The 10,922-nt window shown below is 43.1% G+C and overlaps 1 protein-coding gene across 1 annotated transcript in view; it reads right to left on the minus strand.

Annotated features, from left to right (window-relative positions):
* IKBKE (inhibitor of kappa light polypeptide gene enhancer in B-cells, kinase epsilon) overlaps positions 1 to 10,922 on the minus strand; it is a gene marked incomplete at its 3' end in the record, with an annotated part of 15,648 nt that overhangs the window by 2,513 nt on the left and 2,213 nt on the right. The window contains exons 2-8 of the mRNA XM_015417008.1: positions 10,781 to 10,919; positions 9,570 to 9,699; positions 8,267 to 8,448; positions 5,899 to 6,059; positions 5,595 to 5,705; positions 4,154 to 4,333; positions 3,627 to 3,823 (exon numbers count right to left, since the gene is read on the minus strand). Of these exons, the coding sequence (XP_015272494.1) occupies positions 3,627 to 3,823; positions 4,154 to 4,333; positions 5,595 to 5,705; positions 5,899 to 6,059; positions 8,267 to 8,448; positions 9,570 to 9,699; positions 10,781 to 10,919 (1,100 nt within the window). The remainder of the gene's footprint in view (positions 1 to 3,626; positions 3,824 to 4,153; positions 4,334 to 5,594; positions 5,706 to 5,898; positions 6,060 to 8,266; positions 8,449 to 9,569; positions 9,700 to 10,780; positions 10,920 to 10,922) is intronic.

The raw sequence follows: 10,922 nt of genomic DNA on the forward strand, positions 1-10,922 counted from the left end.
GAGAAAAGAACCTCACAGCAGCATTAAAATAATAACAAACAGAAAAACAGGGCACTGTAGCCAAACCACAGAAATTACAAATGCACCTATTGTTTTCCATGATATTCTTGCAATCATTAATGGACAGTCAGAAATGGATAGACAGAAAACTCCGGTTACATTAAACCCAGCAAACAACTTAAAAATGCTTTGGGATCTCTTCCACCAACTGTATACGGACTGCCTCTGTTCCAGTGAGCTGATGCACTCTGAAATAAAGGCCAAATTCACAGACTTTATGTGTAGGTGTGAAGTGCTGCCAAGTCACAGCCCACTTACGATGACCACATAGCGTTTTCAAGGCTAGAGAACAACAGAGGTGGTTTGCCATTGCCTTCCTCTGCATAGCAGTCCTGGAATTCCTTGGTGGCCTCCCATCCAAATGTTAACCACGGCCAGCCCTGCTTAGGTTCCGAGGTCTGAGAAGATCAGACTTGCCTGGGCCACTCAGGTCAGGGCCACAGACTTATAGGAGTCACAAAATTTCAACTGGCCTTCCTCTGCTAGAGTCCACTGACGTAAGCTGTTGAGCATAGTAGAGCATTTCCCCAAAATAACTGCATGAGGGCATTTTAGGAAGTAATGACAATTTTTGATACAAAGTATAAGCAGCATTTTTGCTATTAAATGTCTTTAACATGGGGCTGGAAGGGAGGAGAAGCAGTGGCTTGGGTCAGAAATCATGCATGTTTAAATAAATTAACTACGGCTAGCGTGAATTTCTGAATGCAGGCCACCACCTACAATCAGCTAGGGTCAGGAGCTGAACCACAGTTAGTTTTAGTTATGGTCTTGTGTGACATACAAATGTAGTAATCTTATTCCTTGATGCCACCCTGGCCAAAATGCAGGCCAAGTCTATAAACACAATGCAGAGGAAAGAGTGAAGGCAAAGAAACCTGCATTTGTCAAGGCAAACAGGATTTGAATGACTGCCTGTTAATCAAATCCTAGTTTTGCAAACTAATCATAGTTTCACATTATGTCTGGAAAAAACCACTGCCTTCTTCCATGCTTTCAAACCAAGCACGACAGGACACCACTGTGAACGCACTGCTGCAGAGCAATGGTGACATCTAGTGCCCAAAACATGCAATCCACAGATACAGGTGTACTGTGTATGTTGAAGCAGCCTGAATGGCCCAGCCTAGCCCAATCTTGTCAGAACTCAGAAGCTCAGCTGGGACACACCCATGGTTAGTTCTTGGATGGGAGGCCACCAAGAAAGGCTGGGGTTGCTAAGCAGAGGCAGGCAATGGCTCATCTCTTGCCTTGAAAATTCCATGGTCCTGTGGTCACTGTGAGTCAGTTGCAATTTGACAGCATATTTACTCCATGATTACGGCAACCACTTAAGAACATAAGAGAAGCCAATGTCGGATCAGGCCAATAGCCCATCCAGTCCAACACTCTGTCACACAGTGGCCAAAAATACCAGGTGCCATCAGGAGGTCCAGCAGTGGGGCCAGGACACTAGAAGCCCTCCCACGGTTGACCCCCCCCAAGCACCAAGAATACAGAGCATCACTTGCCCCAGACTGAGAGTTCCTATCTATACACTGTGGCTGAGCCACTGATGGACCTCTGCTCCATATCTATGTACTAATAGCGAAGCCACCCCCTGTGTGTGGATACCTAAATCCACACATCGGGGGCACCTGGGGGGCAGGGAGATTTTCCTGCACATGTGGGCCAATGCCCAGGTGTGCAGAAAAATATGAAAAGTTGGAAAAATATTTAAATTACATAAAAAGTAAAAATTAAAAGAGCGTTCCTTGCACATGCGCAGAGAATGCTCTGGGAACTGGCGGGCCGGTGGCTGGAAGGCGCTCAGGCCTCGCCACTGGAGCCGGGGTGGGGTGGGGGAAGGAGATTGGTGGGGCCCAAGCTGGAGGGAGGAAGGAGGAGATTGGGAGGCCCAAGCAGCCGGAAGCCACTCAGACCTTGCCGCGAGAGCGGGGGGGAGGAGATCAGTGGGGCCTGAGGTGGGGGGGGAAATGGGATTACCATGAAAACCAAAGGTTGAAACATAAGAATCTTGAAAGACATTCCATTTGAGATAAGAAAGAAGAGACAGCAGTATTAAAAATTGACTATGTCCTTACAGAAAAATTCCACTCCCTACAGATGGATGATACCAGAGGGACTTATCTTCAACTTCAAGGAAAGTAAAGAAAAAATAGACTCTGTTGTAAAAACTAATGCGTTTTTGGAGAAACATAAAAAAAGTGAGAAAGCGAAAGTGAAAGCAGAGGACGACAAGACAGAAGAAGACAATAGCGAATGTGAGCTTGGAAATACCACAAATTCATCGAGCAGTTCCTCAGAAGAGGGTTCAGAATCGCATTTGAGAGAAGCTGTCCCAAACTTTCTAAGCATAAAGGAAGAAGAAGAAGAAATAGATGTGGACATTGAAAGTTTAATACTCTTAATCATAAAATACCATAATTTACTTATTTTGACTAATACCGTTTTCAATGTTTGTACTGATCAGTATCTGAAATAATTAACCTTCATCTTTTATTTTTAGTGTTAAAGGCAAGGGAAACTTTGTAATGAATTACTTTATTTTTTGAGATCCTTGTTAGTTTAGTAGTTTTAGTTAGATATTCCCTGCCCCCCTGTCAGGTTCCACAGCCAAACAAAGAAGTACACACTTATCAGAAGGTAATCTTTCTTCACAGGGAAAGTGTTCCAACCCTTTTATCATTCTAGTTGCCCTTTTCTGCACTTTTTTCCAATGCTATAATATCCTTTTTGAGGTGTGGTGACCAGAACTGCACACAGTATTCCAAATGAGGTCGCACCATTGATTTATACAGGGGCATTAAGATACTGGCTGATTTGTTTTCAATTCCCTTCCTAATAATCCCGAGCATAGCGTTGGCCTTTTTTTATTACACACAGAGAGAGATTTTATACATTACCACTTTTTACAGTGTTACCATGTAATTAACTATGTTGACACAACACCACATAATAAATGAAGTTCCAGTATTTACACAAAGTGGAACAGATCTACATTGCAGTCCTAAACAAAGTTATGCCCTTATAACTCCAGAGCAGAAAGGAATAACTCTATGTCGGATCAAGACAAAGTTTGAGTCCAGTGGCATCTTTAAGACCAACAAATACATATGTGCATACAAAATGCATGCATACACACGAAAGCTTATACCCAGAATAAAACTTTGTTGGTGTTAAAGGGGCCACTGGACTTAAACTTTGTTCTGCTGCTTCAGGCCAACACGGCTACCCACTTGAATCTATTTAGGATTGTAATCCTACGATCCTTTCTGCAACTTGGACCTAAACTAGTTGTTTCAGAGGAAAGTATATGAGACACCCCACAATAACTATCCATCTATCTCTTGCTGCTTGTTCCAGCTGATGGGACTGCATAACACAAGTTGCAGATAAACCTATTTTCTGCATTAAATTGTTTCTGCTATAAACACAGAATTGGTTTTGTTTTTGACCAATAGGGAGTGACCTAATTATGAAAGCACAGTTGTAAGCAACTATGACAGGAATGTATAAATGGCCAGAGAGAAGAGCAAGGCATGTGACAAATTAACTATACTCACGATCTCTGTACCTCAGCACCACTGGATCTTCCAGTTCTGTGCTCAGCATGATCAGAGGACAGTTTTCTGTGGTCCTGGGGAAATTATGAGCCTGAAGACTGGGCTCCAATGCATATGAGTGTCCCTCAAAGAAGTACTCCTGGTGGTGGCCAACTATATTTGTTTCCTGGAAGACTTCTTCTAGAAATATGGCAGCTCTAGAACAAAAAAAATTGGCAGTTCTAGAACACAAAAGAAGTAGGAATAATGGACCAGTGTTTTCATATATAAAGGAACCTATATCACTTTTCTTTCTGAGGTCACACTAGAAGGGCACTTCCTTTGTCATTCCTTCTCAGGGTGCTAGGTCTCCTGTGCTCACCTTCCAAAAATTACTCAAAACTTTCTCATTCTAGCAGCTTTGAGGGTAAGGCTGAATGCTATTTTTAACTGAACAGAGGGGATAATATATCTGCTGTTGCTTGTAAAACAGTTTCCAAGCTGGACTGAGCTTGTTTCATTATATATATATATATTCTGATCCTTACGTGTTATAGGAGTGGATGAAGACCCAGTGCATGGCAGCTTGTGGCAAACAGAAGACAAGGATTATCGTCCGGTGCAGGATGTCATTGGTTTCTGCAAAAAACTGGTCAAAGCCCCAGCACTGCTCTTGATCAGCCTCCAAAACGTTTGCGAGGATGGGGACAAGTAGTCTTTTCAGTCCACTACAGGGAGCAAAGAAGAAAAACAGCTCAATATTATTCTTCTACACACCCACACCAGTGGAAGGCAATGCCTCTGCAGAACTCAAGTCCAGTTTGTGTTTATCAGTGTTTATTCGGTATAAAACCAGCACAAGTCAATTACAATCAATCACCTCAGTAGGTCAATACAAAAAAGATACTAGTAAGCTTTATAAAATATCAAATATTTAAATAAAAACTGTATTTAGTAATTACAAAATTGCTAAAACTCTAAATGTCTACAATACTCTTAACAACAGTTGAATAAGTATTCTCGGGGTTGTACAATTTTACTCTGCATCCCCTGGACCTTCTAGATTATTTCTAAGATTGTTCTACAGGTGTAATACATATTTTTGAGCTATTGCTAGAAATTTAGCATAGTTTATTATGAGCTGCGGGACAGGATCAAATAATAGTTTCCTACTTATCTCCTTATCTGAATATCCGTGATACCTCTTTAGGATAGGATGAATAATCTTTACTCTGATGGTTTCATAAAATACACAGTGGAGTAGAATATATTCAATTGTTTCAACTTTCCCTGAACTACATGGGCATAATCGCTCTGGCAAAGGTACCTTTTTATACCGGCCTTCTAACACCACATTACTGATGTAGCACAGTGGCTGGTTCGTATGGCTGGGTTCTACACCTCCTACATAATGTAACTATCTATTTTCACTAGATAGTTTATATTGTTGATTTTTGATTTTGGATGACATTGTAACTGGTTTGAGAGCATATTGGCTGTTTATTAAATTGACTCTTAAATATGATAAAAAGCATGAGAATTAAATGGGAGCGTCCAGTTTCAGAGGCAAAATGCCCTCAAATACCAGCTGTAGGTGGGAAAATAGTTGGGGATGGCTTCTGACTTCATGCCTTGCTTCCCAGAAACATCCGGCTAACCACTGTGAAAAAGGGTGTGGAACTAGACGGTCCTTGGCCTGATACAGTGGAACTTTTAAGGTCCAAGTTGCATAACCCTCTAGTCAGAAACTACACAGGCACAGGAGTATGTACTTGCATACACAACTGCATGAGAAAAATGATCAGGACTTCCAAGTACGACTCAAACCTGAGAGCAGAAAGATTAGCCCTATGTTATTTCAGTGAGCTGGGAGTACATAGGAGTACATGTGCATGCACTTGTAAGTGACACAAAGAAGATTCTGCTGCACAGCAAGGAACTGAACCTCAGAAGCCTCCAATCACGCTCATCAGCTCCCCGTCTACTCACAGAGAAAGTCGGCATGTGATTGGTAGCTCATAGGTCCAGTCAATGGTCCCATTCTCTTGTTGTTGGATGCCTGCGATAGCTCCAGTGGGCTTCTCAGTTGTTATTTTGTACCTATTCAAAGAAAGAAACATTCCAGTTTTGGGAGTCAGCAAACAAGGATGTCTTTTCTTCTAGATACTTAAGTCACATTTACTGGGTTTCTGTTTTTTTTCAAAGGGTAGAGAGGATCCTGCTGGGAGGCGGGTTTAGTGGGCTAGAGGAGGAGATGAAGTTGACAGTTAAAGAAACCATGCAACATACATACATTATTTCCTTGTTCTTGCGAGGTCCTCCAAAAGGGATAAACGGGAGGCTGCCTGTGGCTGCATGGTAAAAGGTTACCCCAATACTCCACAGATCTACAGTTGCCCCATAAGCCCTCTGCTGGGGCTTCTTCAGCACAGCTCGCTTATATATATCTGGGTGCTGTAAGAGATGAAGTAAAAAAATAAGAACATTTCATTTTGCTTTTTAGTTATTTATTTAGTACATGCTTATTTTGCTTTCCCTCCAAGGAGCTCAGAGTGTTGTACACTGTTCTCCCCTCCCCCTTTTATCTTCACGACAATCCAGTAAGATAGTCCAGGCAGAGAGAGAGGGTGCTTGGTGGAAGGTTAGTCAGCACGCTTTATGGCAGACTGGAGGTTTGAACCTGTGTTTCCCAGCTCCTAGTCCAACACCTCCAACCATTACATCGAACCAGCTTTCCTTTTGGACATTCCCAGCTTCAACATTAAGGCTGTTGTTTACTGAAAGAATCTTAAATAAATACCACAATCTCCAAATTGTTAGTTTCCAGGGGCAGGGAGTTGCATTACCAAAGGCAAGTCACAGATAGCAGCTCTTTCTGCAGCTGGGTTACACAGACTCCGGGGCATTTTACACAGCACCCCGTAGCACTTCAGAAACGATATAGAAAAGTGAAGACCGCTTGGAAGCAGTTTGCAGGTAAAACGGTTCAGAAACACTTCCCTATCGGGACAGAAGCGTTTCTGTCTGAAAGTGAAAATATATTCTGGTAGGGAACCATCACTAAAACGGTTCTGTCTGAAATGTCAGTCCATTTCCAGCACGTTTAATCAGAGGAATGTTCTCTGAGAGATGCACCATGGAAGGAAGAAACATTGTACACATGTAGAGCCTGGAACTGTAATCTCATGCACTTCCATGTAAGGCCCATTGCATACAGTGAGACTCACTTCCAAGTAAACATGCATAGGATCAGGCCGCTTGAATAATTAAACAATTTTCCAGATGATACCTCTCCAGTTTATAGCATGATAAATGTGCATTTGAGATTCATTTCTTGGGCATCTTGGTGTTGGCATCTTCCCTTGAGCTTCTGGTTCCATGTCAGGGATACCATTTATTTCCAACACTAAGCATATTTTGTACTTGGGGAAAATTATTCTTTTGGCAGCTGATGTACCAATTTCTATTGTGATTTCTATAGACTGCAGCTGCCCGAACACTGTGTGCATCCATTGTCTATTGCTAGTGATGTCATTAGTGATAGTAGCACAAGTCTGCTATCCGCCAGCAGCACTCCAACACTGTACAAAGTCACTGTTGGAATACCAGTTCAAACAACTTTACCGGAGGGGGTGCTTTGCAAAAATCAGCAAGACTCCCCCAACCCCAGTTACTTTTCCCCACCATAGAGAACAATGGAAGGGATGGGGGCAACCTGTTTGGGGGCCCGTAGAATTGGACCCCTTGGTCCAATGTTCTTGAAACTTGGTGGGTATCTTGGGGAGAGGCTCCAGCAGCTCCGCTGCAAGATTGGAGCCTTTCCCTCAAACCACCTTCCCTCCAGCCCCCTAGAATATACCCTATGTTTTTGCCATTGACTTCAATGGCCCATAGGATATAATGGGGCCAAAATTGACATTCGGCTGGGGCTCCTACTGCCGAAATTGACACACGGGAGTCTTTCTGCCGCCAAAATTGATTCTGCCCGATTCGGCCGCCAGCCCAGGATGGAGCCTGTGAGGCTGCTGACAGGTGGGGAAGTTGTGGGGTCTTGGTAGGAAGTCGGGGGGCGGGCCTCAGAATGCTTCAATGTAGCTACGGGCCTGGCCATTGGCCTGATCCAATATGTTCTCAAGTTCCCCCTTCCCGAGGTTAAACCCCCACAGCAGTCTCTTACAATTTCCTGAAGGGTCACCAGAATCCACAATGACCCCAGTCGCAAATCACTCCAAGTCATTTCTCTTGTCTCTTCTCTTTTGGAAACCCAGGGGCATGGCAGTGGTCAGAATGTCAGAATAGGATCTTGGAGTTCCAGTTTCACATCCCCACTCTGCCATGAGGGCTTATTGGGTGACCCTGGGCCAGTCTCTTGCTCAACGTCACCTACCTCACAGGATAGTTGTGAGGATAAAGTAGAGGAGGGGAGAACCATGTTGTCAGTTGCTTTAGGTTCTCATTGGGGAGAAAAGCAGAGCACAAATGTCAAAACAAAAAATGTAAATAAATAGATGCTAGTATATTAAGTCCTTTGCTTTCTATAGTAATAAAAAAACCAATTCACTACACCAACTCTGTGTTCCAGATTCAGAATAAGACACACATTTTATGCCTTCAGAAGTTCACTTTCTTAATTAAAAGGGCCCACTTTGCGCTTTACTCACAAGATATTCTTCTGTCCCATAAACTGACACAAACTTTTCATCATCCTCCAGTTCGCGGGCAGCTCCAAAATCAGTCAGCTTGTAAACACTCTGTCCGTCTTCTCCAATGAGACGCATGATGTTTCCTGGTTTGATATCCCTGTGAACAATCCCATTCTCACGAAGATGATTCATGCCAGACACTAAAAACGGAAATAAGGGGAAGGAGTATGAAAAGGAACTCATAGAGCAGGGGCAGAATTTGATAGATGAGGAAACAGGTATTTCTATCTTTGCATCTTGACATGAGGAAACTACTGTGAAGCCTAGGCCAGGGGTGTTGAACGCATGTTATAAGGGCCAGATCTGACATAAATGAGACCTTGTTGGGCCGGGCCATGTGTGTCGTAAAATGTAATGCCAGGTAGTGGAGATATAAACTTTATAAAGGACACAAACACAAAGGGTTTTTTTTACTTAAAAATAAAAACATGCTACTTAAAATAAAAACATGCTTAAAACATTAGCACTCTTGCAATATTTTGTCTAGTTGACAGTGTCTGATAACTGACACCTCCTGCTCTGAATTATTGCATCAAAATGTCTGTGCTGTTGCAATCTTGAGTATGCTGTTCAGGTGTGTATCTCTAAGCTGCAAACCTATGATGACACAGCAGCAGCAGAACTGGAAGAAAAAGCAGAAGACAACCAGTTCCACTGCGGGCCTGATAGAAGTCCTCCGGGGGCCTGATCCAGCCCCCAGGCCGTATGTTTGACACCCCTGGCCTAGGCAAACAGCTTCACAGAAACACAGCCCTGGGCTGGGGATACTGTAGAAGGGAACCTGTTTACCTTTTGAAATCACCAACATGTCTTTCAGGCAAGATTCTCAGAGAATAACTTGCAGAATGGATGGAATAATAAAAAGCCTTGAACAAGCTCAGCCAGGTTTCCTCAGGATTGGTTGGTATTTAGAGCAATACATACAAAATACACAGGTGAATATGTCTTTTTCCACAACTCATGATAAGTAGGAAAGAACTGCCCTTTTCGAATGCACACATCCTCAGCCTTCTGAGAAAACCACCAGATTCTGGTCTCCAGCTTAAATTCCTCAAGGGAGCTGAAAAACAATTGCTCACAAGAGACAGAATGTTTGTAAACTGCTGGCCATGTGGATTATTCCAATTTTGTGGGGAGTCAGCAAGACATCACCTTGGAATTGACCCTTAGAGGAGCCATGTTCTGTGTGTTTTGATTGGACCAGGGATATGCAAACTCCTAGACCCATCACCTTTAACAAATGAGTAACCCCGAAACTTACCTACACAGTGTAACACTATGAGGAACTCGGATTCTGACAAGCCAAAGGCATTTTCTGGTTCTTCTAACAAGGTCAGCAGGCTCCCACCTGAGCAGTACTCCATTACCAGCACTTTCTGTTTGCTGCTTTCCTGTGTTTGGATTTGAGGGTGAAAGTGAAATCCTATCAGTAGGGACTGGATTGTTTATCTCAGTTACAAAAATGGGCCGCTGTTTTGGACACCTCACTTTGCCACAACTGAAAGACAGCATGAATTCCCTGAAAGAACTGTTTTAATCACACTAAAACTAACTGGAAAGAGCACGGAGGAGGAGCAAGAGAGGGGAACTACTGGCCATCATGCCTATAATTAGACACCAGCTACACAATAACCAGATGGTACAGGCCTCCTAGGATTGTGTCACTTTGGAATAAGGTAGGAAAGAATTATGACAAATTTCTCTCTAACTAAAAGAAGGCTAGGCTCATATCCTTCTCACATGCTAACTTTCCACAGTCAAATATTCAATTATATTATTCCTTGCCTGCTCTCTCTCTCTCTTTTTTTTTTGCATTTTGTGTGTGCGCGCGCGTGCCTGGAAGCCATGGCGACCTCTGGCAATTCCTACTGGGGCATGGAGGACATTCAGAGAAGTGGCTTGATAGCCTGCCTCTGCCTCCTGGCCCTGGCATTCTCTGGAGGTCTCCCATCGAAATACTTGCCAGGGTTGGCCCTGCTTAGCTTCAAGATCAGGCTCGCCTGGGCTATCCAGGTCAGGGCTCTTGCCTGCTCTTTTAAGTGGAGCATATCCTAGTCTATACCCCATCATTCCACTGAATGTGCAATCCTTAGTCTCTTTAAACTCATTAATCTTCCCATGGTTTGAGATCAAATGCTGCACTGAAACAGGCTGCATTGTGGCATACTGGTGTACCAATGCCAACATCCAGTATCTGTGGATGTATACATCCCCCAAACACAAACCATACATATCATAGCTTCAAATGGTTTGGGGCATATTTTTATGAACAAGGTGCCCAGATAAAGAGTTAGCCATGCCTACACAGAAAGGATGCTATGTGTGCTACGTAGGGGCCACAAACACACTGTACAAAAATTCTGGACAAATAAAAAACACATTTTTCATAGGGAATTTATCATAATGCTACTATTAACCCACCAATGTTACCATAGCAACAATTCCTCATTGTAGAGTGAAAGCCAGACTCACAATTTCTTCCACAGCAAAGAGTTTGACAATGTTTTGGTGGTTTAACTTCCTTAGGACTTCAAATTCTCTCATCTGTACCTCCTGAGGTCTCAGGTAACTGGCATTGTTGAAGACTTTAACAGCAACTAGTTCTCCTGATTTC

Source organism: Gekko japonicus, unplaced genomic scaffold (genome assembly GCF_001447785.1).
Source record: "Gekko japonicus isolate JY-2015 unplaced genomic scaffold, Gekko_japonicus_V1.1 scaffold522, whole genome shotgun sequence".
In the NCBI taxonomy this organism is placed as follows: Eukaryota; Metazoa; Chordata; class Lepidosauria; order Squamata; family Gekkonidae; genus Gekko; species Gekko japonicus.